The sequence below is a fragment of the Medicago sativa genome, chromosome 3 (genome assembly GCF_051527215.1).
Source record: "Medicago sativa cultivar Bolivia chromosome 3, Bolivia_mono, whole genome shotgun sequence".
Taxonomy (NCBI): Eukaryota; Viridiplantae; Streptophyta; class Magnoliopsida; order Fabales; family Fabaceae; genus Medicago; species Medicago sativa.
In genome coordinates, this window is record NC_140751.1 from 76,031,346 (window position 1) to 76,049,520 (window position 18,175).

Consider the following 18,175-nt stretch of genomic DNA (forward strand, 5'->3'; position numbering starts at 1 on the left):
GCAAGGACGATCCGTAACCACACCACATAGTTAACACCACAACCAAATCAACCAATCACAAAGCAACCTACCAAGACACGTGTACGGTCAAATCTTCTCCAAACCGCTTCAATCGTGGTTCTTAGAAAATTAGGGTTCACTGTAACCAACGAAACCTTATCATCGTTATTTCCCCTGAAACTCACCGTTTCGTTCATCGTTCTTCAACAAATTCCTCTGATTTTTCTTCCGTACAATCATGGAGATGGAACGCATGGTTGAATTCTCTCGCAATTACATGGATCGCCCACCGAGAAAGAGAGCGCGATTGGGCTGGGATATCCCTGAAACCCCCAAGGTAACCTAATTTTTCATCCTAAAAATTCAGATCTCGTGTTTTTTGAGGTTGTCTTATGTCTATTGTTGCAGATCTGGTGATTTTTTTTATATATTCAGTTTGTTTGGTTCATGTAACGTTAATCTAGCTAGTACTAACAATTCTGTATATTGTTTGATTGAAGTTTTCGTTTTTTTATTAATGTTTTTATAATTTATGATTTGACCAATTTTTTTTCATTATATAATTTTTTTTTTTAAAATGAAAAGTTAGTACTAGCTGGATTTCAATCAAACAAAAATTTCAATCAAACAATATACTTGTGTTTTTTTTATTCACGTTTTTATAATAAGTTTAATTGAATGAAAAGTTTTAATAGTTTATGTCTGTTCTGATGAAATTGTATGTTTGTACGTGTATTTTTTGCATTACTTATTGACTCTGTAGTATTGCACTTGTGATCGAAGGTGTGTCTGGTGTCCAATGTGTCGGTGTCCTACATAACATAACATGTGATTATATTGAATTATGTCGTTATCGGTGTTGATGTGTTGTATACTTGTATCTGTGTCCGTGCTTCAAGCTTGTTGAGGTTTAATTTTATGTTCTAGAGTGATTATTTATTTGTAGGTTTAAATGTGATTTTAGTGCCTGCAATTAATTATAGTGTTTTTGTTTTTAGTAAGATTTTTTGTTTATCTTTAGTCCTTTCAAAATCACAAGTTGTTGTTTATTGTCTCTGACGTCATACGTGTCTTGATTATATTGGGATGCATGTGACGACAGAGACGAAGACGTACAGCTTGTGACTTTGTAAAGCTCGGATTTAAACAACAAAATTTACAGGATTTAAACAACAACTCTGTAATTGCAGAGATTAAAATCATATTTTAACCTTATTTTTATCACCCTTGTCATTTTGTGTGATGATTTTCATTGGGGACAAGTACATGGGTTGTGAAATCATGATGGTGGGATGTGACATTGTTTCTGTTAACTTGTGTTTTAAGTGGTACATGTATGGATGGCTGTGTGTAGGCTCAGGTAGGATTGTTTTGTGGACAAGAGGTTGAGAATATTTCAAGCTATGCTCCTTCAGAACATAATATCACTAGTTCTCTGTTTAAGGGAGTTGCTCGAAATGGTTCTCCCCCATGGCGAGATGACGACAAAGATGGCCATTACATGTTTGAGCTTGGAGATAATTTAACTTCTCGCTGTAATTACACTTTACCATCATTAATTAACAAGTTTACATTCATACTCAACATGTTTAAAATTAAAATAAAGCTGTCATTTAACTGAAAGATTCAGCTCATAGATTCCCTAAACTTTCAAACACGGACTTAAGTACTTGTTACACCCTAGGTAATCCTGTTTCAGGTTTAGGAAGCATTTAATAATATTAATACGTACACATTTCAAGATGTAGAGTCATTTTGAACTTTGCATGTTCTAAAATGGATTTTGGAGTTTTTGTTGGCTTGGCTTGACTTATATTGTTTATACCCCATTTTATATGATTACAGATAGAGTCCACGGAAAAATGGGTGAAGGAACATTTGGACAGGTTTTGGAGTGCTGGGACAGAGAAAGGAAGGAGATGGTTGCCATTAAAGTTGTTCGTGCGATAAAGAAGTATCGAGAGGCAGCCATGATTGAAATTGAAATGCTGCAGCAACTTGGGAAGCATGATAAAGGTGGCAATCGGTAAGTATTTTGAGCTTTAATTGCTATTTATATTATAAGACAATGCAACACCTTTTATTACATTGCGTCGGTTAAATGGGTTTATTCCTTGCAGTTGTGTGCAAATACGGAACTGGTTTGACTATCGTAATCATATCTGTATTGTAAGTATTTGATTGATTTGTGTGGATTGATTTCCCCAATATACGTGATTTGGGGGTTAAGACGTGGGTGAATTCAAATGATTGCAACAGGTGTTTGAGAAACTTGGACCAAGCTTATACGATTTTCTTCGGAAAAACAATTATCGTTCATTTCCCATTGATCTTGTTCGCGAGATTGGAAGACAACTATTGGAATGTGTTGCATGTGTGTAGTTTATTCTTGATCAACTTTTTTGAACAATTATCATAGCACTTCATCATATGTGTAACATCTCTATCTGTTGTTTTTTTTGTCAAAGAAGGGTGGTTTTCTAATCGTGTTTTAATTTTCAAAAAATTGCAGTCATGCATGACTTACACATGATCCATACTGATCTGAAGCCTGAAAACATTCTTCTTGTTTCATCAGAGTATCTTAAAATCCCCGACTACAAGGTACTTTTGTTGTCTATGAACCTGTTTTATTTACTCATAGATTTTGGTATTTTAGACATAATCATACTAGGTGAGGCATGTTCAATGCTGATGTTTAGAGAAAACTTTTTTTTTTTTTTGATGCATTAGACTTGTCTTTCAAAAGTTTCTTAGCTATAGCATCTATGATGGGATGCTAGCTTAAATAACTAAGTTGCCAAGTGAATTGTTGGTTATGATATCTGACATCCAGTGTTGGTAATCAACAGAGTTCATCCAGAGCACCTTGCTCCTTTTACAAAAGAGTGCCCAAGTCAAGTGCTATAAAAGTTATTGATTTTGGCAGCACTACCTATGAACGAGAAAACCAAAATTACATTGTATCAACACGTCATTATAGGGCACCTGAAGTTATCCTTGGTATGTATACGAACTATATAATTGCTATGTTGCAAAATGTTGTTTCTTGTAGTTAATCTTGTTCATACGCTTAATGCTGTATCTTTATAAATCATGGCGCTATTGATATGCCAGCTAAATAGTTGATTTTTGTAATGGTTTTTTAGGACTTGGGTGGAGCTATCCATGTGATGTTTGGAGTGTGGGTTGTATATTAGTCGAATTATGCACTGTAAGTTTGACTCTGAATACTTCTGAAAAATGTCGGCCAGTTTTTGTTGTCCGTATTGTGTTTAAATTGGCTTGTATGCTTCTACTTCAGGGTGAAGCTCTGTTTCAGACTCACGAAAATTTAGAGCATCTTGCCATGATGGAGAGGGTGCTTGGTCCGTTACCGCAGCAGATATTGAAGAGAGTTGAGTAAGTAATTTACCGTGGGAACTTTCTATGATTGTCACTGTACAAGTCTTTGAAATAACCAGTGTTTCTTTTTCATGTTATGATTAGCCGACATGCTGAGAAGTATGTCCGAAGGGGGAGACTGGACTGGCCAGAGGGTGCAAATTCCAGGGAGAGTATTAAGGCTGTAATGAAGCTTCCTCGACTGCAGGTTTGTTTTCAAGTCTGGTCATGTAAACGTTAATATTCAGTTCTTTACAACAGCAATGGTAAATAGTTAATGCTGTGCTTCTCTAACTCTTAATTTTTCTATTATAATTGCAGAACCTTATAATGCAGCATGTCGATCATTCGGCTGGAGATCTTATACATCTTTTACAGGGGCTACTTAGATATGACCCATTTGAAAGAGTTACAGCTAGAGATGCTCTGAGACATCCATTCTTTATGAGAGATCACCTTAGGAGATGATTAGCCATTTTTAGAGGCCTAGTGTCCAAGTTGAATCTGTCAAAAGTGCAAATGTGAGTGTAAGGAGAAGGAAAGCTTGTAAATAAATATTTATATTATCAGCTTGTCTGATAAGTGAAGATGGTTATACAACAGCACCTTCCCCTCCAAGCCTGTCTGACCCAATCCTTATTTATTATAAAATTTAATGAACATGTATTTTACAAAAAACAACCGAGTGGAATGTATAGAACAAATGTGGAATGTTTTGAATACATTATCCATAATTATTCAGCTGCATGTATTCCTCATGGAAAGTTTGAACCGGTATGTGTTTCTTGAACTTTCAATTTGACCAGCACATAAAATAAGCTATTAGCGGTTAAAGTTAAGAAAGACAAATTTTTGGAGCAAATCAATTAGATGATAGTCTTTAAGTTTTTACCTAATTGACTATATCCAAAGGACAATACAATAGCTAGTATAAATTACCATGCAAAGTTATGTAATACATGACTAATTTAATAGAGTCGTTATCAAAATGAATTATCAAGCAGGAATTGAAATTTTACTTGCACGTATACCCTTGCTGAAGTAGTGTTTGACCATATGGACAACGATTGCAACGTGAAGAGCAAAGATAACGGCACATTACGCGCTGTTTTGTTTTTTAATCTTATTGATGAAATAACTTTAGACGACTTGAGACGTTCTCTCACTTGTTGAACAAGCGAATCGTTATGTGATAATAAACAAAAGGGTCTTGCTAACCAATCCTTAGGACAATGGTTAAAGAATCTACAAAAAAATTGTTGAACAAGGGAATTGTTGAGATAATAAACAAAAAGGTCTTGCTAACTAATACCTTCATGACAATGGTTAAGGAATCTATAAATAAAAATTTTGTCCTGAAAATATAAGATGTTATTTTGATAAAGTAATGATTACACAACTTTTTCATGAAAACTTACTTATTTTAGACGCTTAACCATTACTCATAGAACATTGGTTAATATTCTCCTAAACAAAATGTTACATTGTCAGAAAAAGATAGTTTCACCTTCATACACTTAAAAGAAAGTCGTTAGTTTGAAAGAGTAGGTGTTTTGCAATATTGCTCCATTGACTAATGAGTTCCTCCTATTAATTATTTTTCAACAATGTCGATATATACATGGACATGATAAAATGACACCACGTATCTACTCACTCTTTATAAATGTATGTGTAACGAGGTTTCATCTTAGTTCAATCAAATCCAATCATATAAGATGAACAATCAGATGTTAAATATGAGTATCTTTGAATAGTGAAATCAAATATTGAGACCAGTCATTTCTTTGACAACCACCTTTAACGACCTCCATGTCTAGCGTTGATTAAGGATTTATGCGTTTCAATTGAACACCGTTAATCTTGATAATCTCAATAACATATAAAATAATTTTGGATTTGCGTAAAATTTTACATGAATGATTTATTTATACCATATATAAAGGAAATACGTGGTTTTGGGTTGACCTTTTGATTATCTCAATTATACCCTTAAACAAATTTTCTTATATTAATATTTATTGCTGGTGTCATTAAAAAAATAAAAATTTATATTATAGTTGCTATACTATTTGTGTCATTGAAATAATATAACATGATTTGTTTGATTTGTTATAATTTGAAAGTCACAAACATCTAGAAAAAACGTTCATAATTTACAAACGTTACCGGAAAAAAAGAGCAGAATGACAATTGTCCATTTTTACGCTAGTATGATATAAATTTGTAATCCAATGGCCAAATTTGAAAAAAATATGTGTCTAGTATTTTGATAGAAACACATTGCACACGCACATTTTCTATGAAAAATCAAATGACTCAAGAAAGAATGGCTTTTCTGCAGCCACTAGCTCTAAAGCAAATGTTGTATGAGAAAATTTCAACACAATACTTAACCATTATCTTTTGCTTCACTAGCCTTGTGTTTGTGCTTAAACTGATAAGAAGAAATAAACTGAATTTGCCTCCTTCACCACCAAAGCTACCAATAATTGGCAATCTTCACCAACTTGGCACACTACCACACCAATCCTTCCATGCACTCTCTAAAAAATATGGCCCTCTCATGATGATGAAACTAGGCCAAACTCCCGCAATTGTTGTTTCATCAGTTGATGTGGCCAAAGAAATATTCAAAAACCATGATGTTGTTTTCTCCAACAAGCCTCCGAACACGGCTGCAAATATCATTCTCTATGGATGCACAGACGTCGCTTTAGCACCCTATGGAGAAGAGTGGAGACAGAGAAGGAAGATTTGTGTTGTTGAACTTCTGAGCATGAAAAGAGTGCAATCTTTTCAGTCCATAAGAGAAGAAGAAGTAGCAGAGATTGTTGATACTTTAAAGGAAGCATGTGCAAGTGCAAGTGCAAGTAAAGAGTCTTCTATAGTGAATCTGAGTGAGATGCTGATTGCAGCCTCAAATAACATAGTTTCAAGGTGTGTTCTTGGACAAAAGTATGATACACCAGATGGTAGTACTAGTGGTAGCTTTGGAGAGTTAGGAAGGAAGATGATGAAACAATTAGCAGCTTTCAGTGTTGGAGATCTTTTTCCTTCATTGGGTTGGATTGACATTCTTACTGGCCAAATATCTGAATTTAAGGCCACTTTCTGTGCATTAGATTCTTTCTTTGATCAGGTGATTGCAGATCACAAGAGGATGAAGAAGAGTGAAGATGGCCAATCAGATAAGAAGGACTTTGTGGAGATACTACTTCAAGTTCAAGATGGTGCAAAGTATGATTTTCCACTCACAAATGATAACATCAAAGCAATCCTAATGGTATGCTTTTTCCTCTATTATTTTTTTCCCTATTTCTTAGCAGATATCACATCACTCGTAAAGATTTAGATTGAGCATAATTCGGACCTAATTCCACTTCACAGAATCGGTTTGTAAGTTGATACTAAACTTCATAACTTTCACTTATTACCACTATTTAGACTATATCACTATTCAATTTTTCCTGTTTGATTTAGTTTATTTGAGCTTGTCTACTAACATAAACACTTGCGTGACTGCTTGAATGAGCTTATGAAAACAACTTATTGCTTGCACAAAAGTTGTTTTCGGCTTATTTTCATAAACTCTCCAGGATAGTTTATGAAAATAATTCATATGAAAACAATTTAACTTTATTTTACCCTTGTCATGAAAATAGTTTATGTATAAATATGATAAGCGTTTATGTGATAAACACTGAAATGAGTGTTTATCCAAACTAGACATAGTCGCGCACACCCAACTTAAAACAAGAGCATAAAGAATTTCCATTTTCACAATTTCAGGACATGTTTGCTGGAGGAGGTGATACTTCTTCAACACTTCTCGAGTGGACATTTGCTGAACTCATGAGGCATAAAAACATCATGAAGAAAGTCCAAGAAGAAATAAGAAAAGTTGTTGGGTATAAATCAAAAGTGGATGAAAATGATGTGAATGAAATGAATTACTTGAAGTGTGTAGTCAAAGAAACTATGAGATTACATCCACCTGCTCCTCTTTTGATACCTAGAGAAACTTTATCTGATGTGAGGGTTAAAGGGTTTGATATTCCATCCAAAACAAGAGTGTTTGTGAATGCATGGACAATTCAGAGGGACCCTGAATTTTGGAACAAGCCAGATGAGTTCATTCCTGAAAGATTTGAAGAACAACCAGAAATTGATTTTAAAGGACAAGATTTGCAATACATTCCATTTGGTGCTGGGAGAAGAGGATGTCCTGGAATTTCATTTGGACTTGGTTCTACTGAGCTTTTGCTTGCTAATCTTCTCTATTGGTTTGACTGGAAGCTGCCTAAGATTGGTGCACATATGCAAGATATAGACATGAGTGAGATTCATGGGCTCACTGTTAGCAAGAAAGTACCACTTCATCTTGAACCTACACTACACTCATTTGGATCTCAACGACCATTACCTATCATGTGAATATAGATTCCATGAATGATGTTTAACCTTTATTTTCCTATATTCTTGTAAGAACACTATTGTCTTTTTTTCTTTTCCTTTTTCTTTTTTCCTTTTTGGTATATCTGGTATGGTAATTTAGTAAAATAGAAGAAAAAGAGCGCATAAATTATATCCTGCTAGCTAGTTTGATAGTGTACTCCATGGAGGTCAATCTCTCCCGTTGTATATATATGCAAAAAAAACCAGTTAAATAATGTAGCCATCTATGAATTTTCTTATAAGTCTTGGTCATATTAGTCTTCCCTATTTGAACCGTGCTATGATCTCTTAGTTTTGTCATTGGATTTGTGTTTTGTCCTTGTAGAAAGATATACACTAGGAAGTTCAATAGTTACTTTGGTAGAGAGATATTAAAATATTTATCAAGAAATATTCTTTGTTGAAACTCTAATGTCTGACTCTGAGAACAAAACGGTGTCTATACATTTAGAAAACTGTAATAATGAAACATGTTACCACATGAACATGCAAAATATATACAGACAAATAGATATATTTTAATTAAGCAAGAAGAATTGATATTGGAGAAATCTGCCGAAACACCGATTTAAAAGGGCACATACTCCCATTGCCAATTCTAATCCTTTTGAAGTTAAGAGCCTTATCAAATATGCCGATTTATTTGGTATTATATGGGTCTGAATCTGATCAGAAGAATTGCGCCACCAACTGCCACCTAAATGCAACACGTATCCCTTTTTTGTGTAGATTCTTATGGTACGAGGTTAATTTCTCAGTATTTACACACATGCATAACGAACCAACATCATATACATAAAAGAAAATACATTAACATAAGTATTTTGTATCAATCAACATGTTGGAAGGAAGAATGTTTCAAAATCTACCATATTCATTTCTAAAGAAAGTACCACATGATCTTAATGCCACCCTTTTCACATTTCTTTCGTTCTTCATCAGCATGCTGCTGGTGTTCAAGTTCAAAGTTGGAAGAAACAAATTAAATCTACCTCCATCCCCACCTAGATTGCCAATAATTGGCAACTACCTTCAACTAGGAACACTTCCTCATCGCTCTTTTCAATCCCTCTCACAAAAGTATGGTCCTCTAATGATGTTGCATCTTGGTCAGCTTCCTGTGTTGGTGGTTTCCTCAGTACATATGGCTAAGGAAGTCATGCAAACACATGACACGGTTTTTGCAAGCAGACCATGCATGACATCAACAAAAAACTTACTCTATGGATGTAAGGACGTTGCGTTTGCATCTTATGGTGATACATGGAGACAAAAGAGGAAACTGTGTGTGGTTGAATTGTTGAGTCAGAAAAGGGTGCAATCAATACAGTTTATTAGAGAGGAGGAAAATGCGGCATTGGTTGATAAGATACGTAAAGCTATGAGTTTGAGTGATGGTTGTTGTCACAGTGTGAACCTTGGTGAGATGTTGATTGAAACTGCAAACAACATAATCTGTAGGTGTATATTTGGAAGGAAGTATGATGGTGATGGCTACAGATTTGGAGAACTTGGCAGGAGGATAATGGCCCAAGTTTTAGATCTTAGCATAGGAGATTTGTTTCCTCTGTTGGGTTGGGTTGATGTTCTCACCGGCCAAATTAAAAATTTTAAGGCCACTTTTGAAGAAATGAATGATTTCTTTGATAGTGTAATTGTAGAGCATAAGATGGCTGGGAGGGACCCCAACAAGAAAGATTTCCTCGACATTCTCCTTCAACTTCAGGATGATGGTCGTTCAGAGTTCGACCTCACACAGAAGGACTTAAAAGCACTGTTAATGGTTTTTCTTCTTTCCCTTTCTCATCATAGAAAAGCAAATCCATTGCCAATTTATATTCAAATATTTGGGACTGCGATTGTGACTGTTTTATGTTTCCATAATTTCAGGACATGTTTTTAGCAGGAAGTGACACAACTTCAGCTACAGTAGAATGGGCTATGACAGAGCTTGTAAAAAATCCAGCCATAATGAAGAAAGCACAGGAAGAGGCAAGAAGGATTGTTGGGAATAAATCAAAAATAGAGGACAGTGATGTCAATCAAATGGAGTACATGAAATGTGTAATCAAAGAAACTTTGAGGATGCATCCAGCTGGTCCTCTTTTGGCTCCTAGAAAAACAACATCTAGTGTTAAACTCGGAGGGTATGATATTCCTGATAAAACAATTGTATATGTCAATGCATGGGCAATCCACAGGGACCCTGATTTTTGGGAAATGCCAGAAGAGTTTCTACCTGAGAGATTTGAAAACAACAAGGTTGATTTCAATGGTCAAAACTTTCAATTTATCCCGTTCGGTTCTGGGAGAAGAAAATGCCCAGGTATGGCGTTTGGGCTTGCTTCCACCGAGTATATGCTTGCCAATCTTTTGTACTGGTTTGATTGGAAGCAACCTACAAATGGCGCATCTCTTCAAGACATAGACATGACTGAGAAATTTGGGATCACAGTCACCAAGAAAGTTCCTCTCTGTCTCCAACCAATAGCATACAATAATTTCCAAGAATAATTTCACACTTCTTTTTGTACTTGTATCGTTATAGTAAAAAATAGGAGAGAAAATAAAGGTGCTCATCTTAGCTTATTTTGATTTATGCTTTATGCAACTTGTAGTGAACAAGTTTTACGCAAATAAATTTCAAATAAGTGGTTAGTGACTTACACAGTCAAGCAAGCAAGTTAGGCTGTCTCAAGCGTCTTCTCTCTTCTCTGCTTTCTTTCTCCATTAAATCGCTTTCAAGAAAAACCAGCACTAGAGAAATGGACTGATTCGAATCACTCTCCAGTGGCAATTAGTATTCGTTTTATGCATTTCTGCCTTTATTGGAATCTGTTGTACAACACAACTTGCATGGCACATTTGACTTAGGACCAACACGTCTTTAAGGAAGAATGGGAAGTAAATTGTCTTATAAAAAGAAAAAATATGATGTGGTTTTTTCAAGTTATAATTAGCCTGGGAAGGGGAGGCTTGATTACAACCCATGACAATGACAACTATGCAGCCTATAACTTTCTATACTTATTCTGTCAAAAAAAAAAAAAAAACTTATATCCTTATTGTGTAATCATCAACCTATATCTTGCTATCAAAATTGGAAGGGGAAACCATCTCCAGGTTTGCCTTCATGTATATCAACAGACAGATAAAGTTGTTCTCGTATGTGCCATTCGCCAATGATAATCCAAGAGTCATGGCATTTCAGATAAGTTTCCATACACGTAGGTGTTCTTCGGGCCCATGCAAGTAAATTTTCTTCGGGCACATGCATAGGACTCCTTGGGCAGCAAAGATTACTAACTCAAGACATCTGACCTCCTCCTAAACTAATCTGCATGAAGGTGGTGCTTCCTCCTTCGGCAGCGATTGATATACCAAGTGGCATGTTTCTGTAGGCCCATGCCCATGAGAACCTTGAGGCTTGTGAGCATAACATAGGTCATTGCTAAAAAAAGCATAATCCAGAAAATTCTCCATGGAAGAGGATTTTGAGGAAGGTTTGCACCATATACTGGGGTTAGCACTCGAATAACCTAAGAACAAGAAATAAAAGGAAAAAGAATATACAGGCATTAAATCAGATACCAAAAAAACAGAACAATTAAATGAGCATATGAAAATCATTAATGCTTACCACACACGCCGGAGCAAGGGGGACAAAGGTTAGGTTTTTCTTTACACCTTCTGTTTGCAAATTTAGAGTCTGCATAAAGTGAAACTTCAAGGTTAGGTTTATATTCTTAACATAGTGAAAATTCAAAATAGTGAAAATTCTAGTCAGAATATAAAGATCCGGAATTCTAGTCACACCAACAGTAGCTTTCTCAGGTGTCCACTAAATGCCATATTTTTGTTTTGACACCACACATGTATGCACTAATGCGTAATATTGTATAAAAAACTGCTACATAGCAACAGAAATTCATTTTTTAACATAATGGAAATAAACTATATGGGCAGGGGATGACTCAAAATAAAATCAAAGACAAAGACTTAAAATGAATTGAGAAAAAAGGACATTTTTTCTAATATAAAAAGCTGGACAATAAAGATTATTGTGGCAAATAATTCCAAAAGGCGTTTGAAATAGATTTGTGGAGGATCTTGGTGCATTAAGGTGTGTTGCTCAAAAACCTAAAAAGGTTATTAGCTCAGCTCTAAGTAGCAATTCGAATGAAGATACCACATTTTCCTATCAAAGTGGTTCCAGCTGTATATACCTTTCAAAACAACTAATCATACTGCATTATATCTACATAAATCAAATGTAATACCTGTTTGCACAGGTCTTCAAGGAACTCAGAATATGCAATGGGCTTAATATCATTGAATTTAGCAATGAATGAATGCTTGATAATATCAATAACCATTTCACATACGTACACCAAGAGAATATTCTGCACCAAACAAAATATATGTCAGGCGCAAGACTAGGGTAAGAAGAGAAATTGATTCGACGTAACAAACTAAACTTCTTCAATAAATTGTAGGAGCTAAAATATTTCCAAATCTTACAGTAAGAAAGCTTTCAAACCAGGGGCCTTCTGCCTCAAGAATATTCTGAGCCAAAACGAATAAGATAAATGCTGAAATGTGAAATCTCTCCACAGAATCTGCTTGGCACCAAAATAAATCGGAGAAAATAAAAAAAAATTTAAAAGTTATTACGAGACAAAATGAAAAACAAAACTTATATGAAATGACAAACGCAGAACAAATATCCTATTAAACACTTGGTCATTTAGCCCATTTCAACAAAAAAATTGAATTTGTGTGTGGGAATTTAATATTAGAAGCACTTTCACTGAACAAAGAAGTCTACACCATCAGAATGTTTGCATTTCATTTGTCTCTTCCTCGGCATAAAGAAGACAGATAAACTCTTCACAAGCATGTTTGGTACGAAGGAAAGACAAACTCGATTTGAATGCTTTGGTTGTGTGAAAGACAACCCCAATCCTCAAGTGGCTGGGCGTAAATTAATGATTTTCCTTATTAATCCTCATTATTTATAGTTATAGTAATTCCCTGACTGATGAACATACATAAAAAATATATAGAATGAAATACAATTACATTCCTAAGTGTCCATATATTGGAATAAAACTGTCAAATAAAAAGGGCAGCCCAGTGCACTAAAGCTCCCGCATACGCAGGGTCCAGGAAGGGGTCCCACCATTTTGGTGTATTGTACGCAGCCTCACCCTGTTTTTTACACAAGAGGCTGTTTCCAGGACTTGAACCCGTGACATTTCAGTCACGTGACAACAACTTTACCATTGCGCCAAGGCCCCCCTTTATTGGAACAAAACTGTCATTCCATTAAAAGACTTTGCACTCCCTTTCTGATTCTGCAAAAGTATACTTCGTTTCAAACATGAATTATACAAAGAAAATTAAAGGAGTCAAACAACTTAAAGCAAAAAAATTCCTGATACCAAACGGCACAGGAGCGAAGGTGCCAAAGAAGGCAAAAGCAAAGTCTAGGCACTACTCATTAGACTCAAATAACAGGATTCAAAAGAAAAACACGCAAGTTTGGCGTACAAACATGAAAGTAATTTCACTTCGCCGGCATCAAATAGTAATATGATAATGAGGCCGTAACAAATTACAGAAGCTGTTTTCCATGTTTGAATGTATTAAGCTGAAATCAAAGAACACAAACTATAGTAAGAAAAATAACTTACCAAAGTAAACCAAACTTTGAACATTATCCTTGCTATATCGTTTAAAAACATTGCTTTTAATCTCAGCAAAATTATTTGACACCAGCAAAGCTAACAATGCATTGTTGTGGGCAACAATACATGTTGATAAAGTGATTGCCTGAGCTAATAAGATAAAAGAATGAACAAGTAAGACTGGTTAAGGAACCAAATCACTTACTCTGGAGTTCTTTTGTTTTTACATAAGAAAATAGTTATAAAAACAACTTTGGACAAAAATCATCTCAATGAAAAAGGATATTTGAAGCTACCACAGCTAAAGCTTGGTCACAAACAAATCTCCAAAGCCAGAATCTCATATTTTCTGGGGGACAACTTGCAAGTCCTTCGGCAGAATGAAATGATGTTTGCAACACATCCCCATTAAAACTTTGACATAATTTATCAAATATCTGCAAGAGTTTCAATTATCAGCTACAAACATACAATATAAGTCTCATTATGGATATTATGATTGTTGACACCTATGAAATTAACAGAAAGTAGGTAACCAAAGTAAAATCTCTAGCTGTAGAGATTACAATTTCAGTACTTGTGAACTGAACTGTTTAAACACCAAAAGGCCACTGAATACACATATGAATGTTACAGAAAACTACCTCAAGATTATTTATATCATCCATTAATCCCACTCACGTAGTTAAATTACCCTTTGGGTTAGGGTCCCAAATTCTAAGGCAATAAGAATCAGCCTTTTCTTTTGTCACTAATTCAGGTTTACTACTTTATAGTTTATATGATCAAAACTGACAAGGCTACGGCATAAAATGGGTGCGATGACAAGCTAAACAAGCGGGAGATGTATATTGTTACTAATAATGATTTTCAGATACAGCAAATTTTGATCTCATCAAATGTCAGAGTTTCATGATTTACATGTAAATTTTAAAATTTTGTTGCATATAATGAAAAATTCCCTTTGTCACTCGAAGATCTTGCTCACATAAACTCAATAACATTAATATACATTGTAGATTTGTGGTTATATTTTGCAATGTGGAGAACTAAATAATCCCATAATCCAGATTAACAAATTAATTGATGCTCACCTCTAAAACATTGTAGACCACATATAATTTTATCGTTCCTTGACCACGAATCATATGATATATTAAGCTGATATCTGAGGAAGCAAGTTTGGAAGAGGGAATAGAACAGAATTAGTATAACATGGAACCCGGTCAAAACTAAAAAGAATGATATAACATGTAACCAGGGGAGTAGAGAATCACTGTACCTGTTCTCTGCAAAAGAGCAACTCCAAAGCTCATAATAATAAAACAACCCAAATCTGACAATTCCATTGTAGAGAGCCTCTTGAACTGTCTGTCACAAGCATGATTAGGTCATATATATTGTAAAACTGAAAACCATGATAGACTATCACAAATTTTAATAACAGAATACTAACTGGACAGGTTAAGGGAATATACAAATCAAAGCACAAGAACATGTATTAATGAGAGACTTATCAGATAAAAGAGAATCATTAACTAACCCGGTCTGTATTTAAATTAACAGCTAATTTTTTATTTTTTTTTGGGAGAGAATTAACAGCTAAATCTGTATCATATAGATTGAACTAACAGCCTAATTTGTGATGACATGTTCAAGAAAAACCACTTTGTTACATCGTTGCAAGATTTACAATGATATCTAAAGCACTAATAAGATTGTACTCGATGAACACAGCTTAAATGCAAGTCTAAATTAAAGAAACTGACGCTGTGAGATTCATCTATCACCAAAATCCTCACATTATGCCCAACTAGCATTTTATTACAAGGAAAGAAGAATTAAGAAAGGAGAAAACCTTGTCTTTAGAAGCCTCCAAATGGTCATCAAGATCCTCGTTGGCATAATAGTTAATAATGAAAGAAATGAATCGAAGCAGACAAAGAAGCCAACATCTATAAGCTGCAATTGCATTTCATGTTTAAGATTCCACAATACGAAAATATAAGTTAGCTATTATGAAAATATGAAAATATAAGTTAGCTGTTATGCACTAAGTGGACGGTTTGCGTTTAACTTCTTTTCCCCTAAACATCTGATTCTGAATTTATTTTGATTATTGTGGAGGAAAAGTACAGGAAACTAAAAGATAAGAGGTCCATAGATGATATAACACGAATATAACCTGAAATCATTTTTATTTATTTTTCCTTTTATTTGAGAAAAAGAAATGTACCAATTCGCATCTCCATGGCAAGCGGAAGATAGTATCGTAAACTTTCTCTCGTTCAATTTCATTGCCAAGAGTAGTTGTGCTTCGTAAAGAATTTCCATTGTACATTTCCTCCAAGAAATATGCTACAGGAGACTTATCTACTTTGAACACGTCTGACATCAAAACATACCACAAATGTAATTAAGCCAAAAAGCACAAACAACATGAGTAAAATGAAATGACAAAATAAGAGAATTGAGTCATAAAAATTGATCCGCATAAAGAAATCACAGAGACCATTTTACTAGTATTGATTTACTAGCATTGATTCATAAATGAGCTGCTGGTGCATAATCAGAAAACAAGCAACAGATTTTAGCCCTGTCATAACTGCCCATTTCATTGTCATACCACCAATCACATTAGATATAGGGACATGGTAACAACCAAACTTTCGTTTTCGTGGACATTATGAGGCCTTTGTGTAATTTTGTCATACCATAGTTGGATTACCAAGCCTATGCAATCTAAGAAAATATGCGAAGCTAGATAGTAGCTAGTCTGAAGCATGCATGAACTAGAACACCAAAAGTAAAACCAAACTTGCACACTACAACAGAATTCAGATTCAGTTTAAACAAGTATTGAACCATTGGCTGCATGGTATTTGGAAAATAATTAGCATACACGGAAAAGTTTTTGAACCATTGGCTGTTTCTGAAGTTAATTCTTGAAAGCTAAACAAGCATTGATTAGTTTAATTTCCTCCAAATTGCAAATAACAGTTTGATCACATATTTATAGGTTCAAATTTCTTAACTTTCAATAATTCCTTACTTCTGTAGCAACCGATACTTCTGATAGAAGGTGTGTCCACTGTCCGACATATCAATGTCAGACACAGACACAGTGATTGATTACATTCGATAAAATTTTTATTTCAAATTTTTACCAGTGTCTAGGTGTCGTCAGTGCTTCATAATTCATCACAGAAAGTACTCGAAGCAATGATGCATGCAAAGCAGAGTAAGGAGAATTGAGTACTCACAATTAGGATCTTCTTCCATAATTCGCTTCCAATCCACAGATTCAATGGTTTCCGCTTTCGTAAGAACACTCCTTTCCCTTTCCGCGTCGTTTTTGATCGGTTTCTCCATCGGACTCATTTGCTTGACACAATCCTCCTTCTCCTTCCCAATACTATCGTCATCACGAATCACCGAAGCAACTAAATCCTCAGAACTTCCACCATTGACATTCCTCTGCCTCAATTCACCGAAATTAAACCCTTCCACACTACCACGAACACTCGTCGGAAACGTAGAACAGACACTCGGTTCACTCAATTCCTCACACACAACGCTTCCACCTGTACCGGAGTATCTCATCGCATCAAGCTCGAAACCGAAACCGTTACCGTTACATACTATTCCGTTTTGGATCGGCGATTTAGTTTCCCGGTGTGGATCAACGGAATTGGCGAGGGGATCGAGAAGCTTCTTTTTTCTTCTATGTTTACGCTTTTTGCGATCGGGATCGGATTTGGAACGGTGAAGGAGAGATTCTTGTTCTTCGATGGAAGGAGTGCGGCGGAGAACCTCGAAGGAGAGTTTTGTGTTACCGGTTCTCAACGCCATGGCCAATGGGAAATTGAGAAAGTAGTGAAGAAAAGGGGTTTTGTTACATGTGAATGAAGAATTGAATTATTATTATTGGTGATTGCTTCGTCTTATTAGATTGTGTGACGAGAAAGGGAACGAGTCCAGCTTTCATTCGCGCTCTCCCATCCCACTCTTTGTTTTTTTCCCCGACATCAGTTTATCACTATCACTGTTATTTAGTAGTTTTTTCTTTCTTTCATGATGAACTATTCGTTATTCGTCCTTGTTTTTAAGTAATTTATAACCCGCACAATTTAATCGTGGAGAAGTGGGGTGTCTGGGATTGAACCCCCCACTCCTGTATATGCAACATGTTTACCAGCTGAGTTAAGTTTACGGGGATAACTATTCGTCATTTTAAAAAACAACAAAAAATAGAATTTGGTATCAATTAAATAAAATAAACTAAGGTTAATATTAAAATTTAACAAGTATATGTGATTTTATCACCATGGTAATTTTCTTATTTTCTATAATCCAGGAAAGTAAAATTTTATTGAAATTGAAATTAGAATATTGTAGAAAAATCTATTATTAAAATTATAAAATATCACATTTTTTTTTAAGAAGTAGAAACATTATAAAATATTACATGTTAATATATTAGTGTGTGTACACACACACACACACACTTATATTTGTGTGTGTAAATTTGTTAAAAATGTATTACGAGAGATAAGTAATGTGTAATTTAAAAGTCGAACTGTTCCACCTAAAAATTAAACTCAAGTGTTTTTTCAAACGATTAATCATATGATAAAGTTTAT

General features: G+C 34.9%; 4 protein-coding genes across 5 annotated transcripts; 3 read left to right on the forward strand and 1 right to left on the reverse strand.

Annotated features, from left to right (window-relative positions):
* Positions 1-151: 151 nt before the first annotated feature.
* Positions 152-4,131, forward strand: FC2 (LAMMER-type protein kinase AFC2). Of its 2 annotated transcripts, XM_085753954.1 has the most exons (11): positions 152-337; positions 1,355-1,535; positions 1,846-2,026; positions 2,121-2,169; positions 2,260-2,374; positions 2,513-2,604; positions 2,853-3,003; positions 3,150-3,214; positions 3,305-3,402; positions 3,490-3,592; positions 3,706-4,131. In XM_085753954.1, the coding sequence occupies exons 1-11, from the start codon at positions 239-241 to the stop codon at positions 3,850-3,852; spliced, it is 1,281 nt and encodes a 426-aa protein (XP_085610080.1). In that variant the 5' UTR covers positions 152-238; the 3' UTR covers positions 3,853-4,131. The 2 variants fall into 2 exon arrangements, with proteins under 2 accessions (XP_085610080.1, XP_085610081.1); XM_085753955.1 differs by lacking the exon at positions 1,355-1,535.
* Positions 4,132-5,076: 945 nt separating this feature from the next.
* Positions 5,077-8,084, forward strand: LOC146940270 (phenylacetaldehyde oxime monooxygenase CYP71AN24-like). The gene is made up of 2 exons (XM_085753952.1): positions 5,077-6,670; positions 7,177-8,084. The coding sequence occupies exons 1-2, from the start codon at positions 5,687-5,689 to the stop codon at positions 7,819-7,821; spliced, it is 1,629 nt and encodes a 542-aa protein (XP_085610078.1). The 5' UTR covers positions 5,077-5,686; the 3' UTR covers positions 7,822-8,084.
* A 502-nt stretch (positions 8,085-8,586) lies between these two features.
* On the forward strand, positions 8,587-10,508 carry LOC146940271 (phenylacetaldehyde oxime monooxygenase CYP71AN24-like). Its single transcript, XM_085753953.1, has 2 exons — positions 8,587-9,625; positions 9,733-10,508. The coding sequence occupies exons 1-2, from the start codon at positions 8,681-8,683 to the stop codon at positions 10,354-10,356; spliced, it is 1,569 nt and encodes a 522-aa protein (XP_085610079.1). The 5' UTR covers positions 8,587-8,680; the 3' UTR covers positions 10,357-10,508.
* A 220-nt stretch (positions 10,509-10,728) lies between these two features.
* POD1 (POLLEN DEFECTIVE IN GUIDANCE-like protein) lies at positions 10,729-17,556 on the reverse strand. The gene is made up of 11 exons (XM_085753950.1): positions 16,796-17,556; positions 15,769-15,920; positions 15,391-15,494; positions 14,815-14,903; positions 14,627-14,700; positions 13,819-13,969; positions 13,539-13,706; positions 12,364-12,461; positions 12,123-12,245; positions 11,483-11,551; positions 10,729-11,381 (listed from the first exon to the last, which is right to left on the reverse strand). The coding sequence occupies exons 1-11, from the start codon at positions 17,382-17,384 to the stop codon at positions 11,175-11,177; spliced, it is 1,824 nt and encodes a 607-aa protein (XP_085610076.1). The 5' UTR covers positions 17,385-17,556; the 3' UTR covers positions 10,729-11,174.
* Between the last annotated feature and the right edge of the window lie 619 nt (positions 17,557-18,175).

What these genes read in the sequence shown, in the direction of transcription:
- FC2 (XM_085753954.1), top strand. Translation starts at nt 239, where the DNA reads ATGGAGATGGAACGCATGGTTGAATTCTCTCGCAATTACATGGATCGC. An exon ending in ATATCCCTGAAACCCCCAAG is followed by an intron (nt 338 to 1,354) that starts GTAACCTAATTT and finishes GGCTGTGTGTAG; the next exon opens with GCTCAGGTAGGATTGTTTTG. An exon ending in ACTATTGGAATGTGTTGCAT is followed by an intron (nt 2,375 to 2,512) that starts GTGTGTAGTTTA and finishes AAAAAATTGCAG; the next exon opens with TCATGCATGACTTACACATG.
- LOC146940270 (XM_085753952.1), top strand. Translation starts at nt 5,687, where the DNA reads ATGAAAAATCAAATGACTCAAGAAAGAATGGCTTTTCTGCAGCCACTA. An exon ending in ACATCAAAGCAATCCTAATG is followed by an intron (nt 6,671 to 7,176) that starts GTATGCTTTTTC and finishes TCACAATTTCAG; the next exon opens with GACATGTTTGCTGGAGGAGG.
- LOC146940271 (XM_085753953.1), top strand. Translation starts at nt 8,681, where the DNA reads ATGTTGGAAGGAAGAATGTTTCAAAATCTACCATATTCATTTCTAAAG. An exon ending in ACTTAAAAGCACTGTTAATG is followed by an intron (nt 9,626 to 9,732) that starts GTTTTTCTTCTT and finishes CCATAATTTCAG; the next exon opens with GACATGTTTTTAGCAGGAAG.
- POD1 (XM_085753950.1), bottom strand. Translation starts at nt 17,384, where the DNA reads ATGGCGTTGAGAACCGGTAACACAAAACTCTCCTTCGAGGTTCTCCGC. An exon ending in TATGGAAGAAGATCCTAATT is followed by an intron (nt 15,921 to 16,795) that starts GTGAGTACTCAA and finishes TTTTGATGTCAG; the next exon opens with ACGTGTTCAAAGTAGATAAG. An exon ending in TTGAAGACCTGTGCAAACAG is followed by an intron (nt 11,552 to 12,122) that starts GTATTACATTTG and finishes CACTTTATGCAG; the next exon opens with ACTCTAAATTTGCAAACAGA.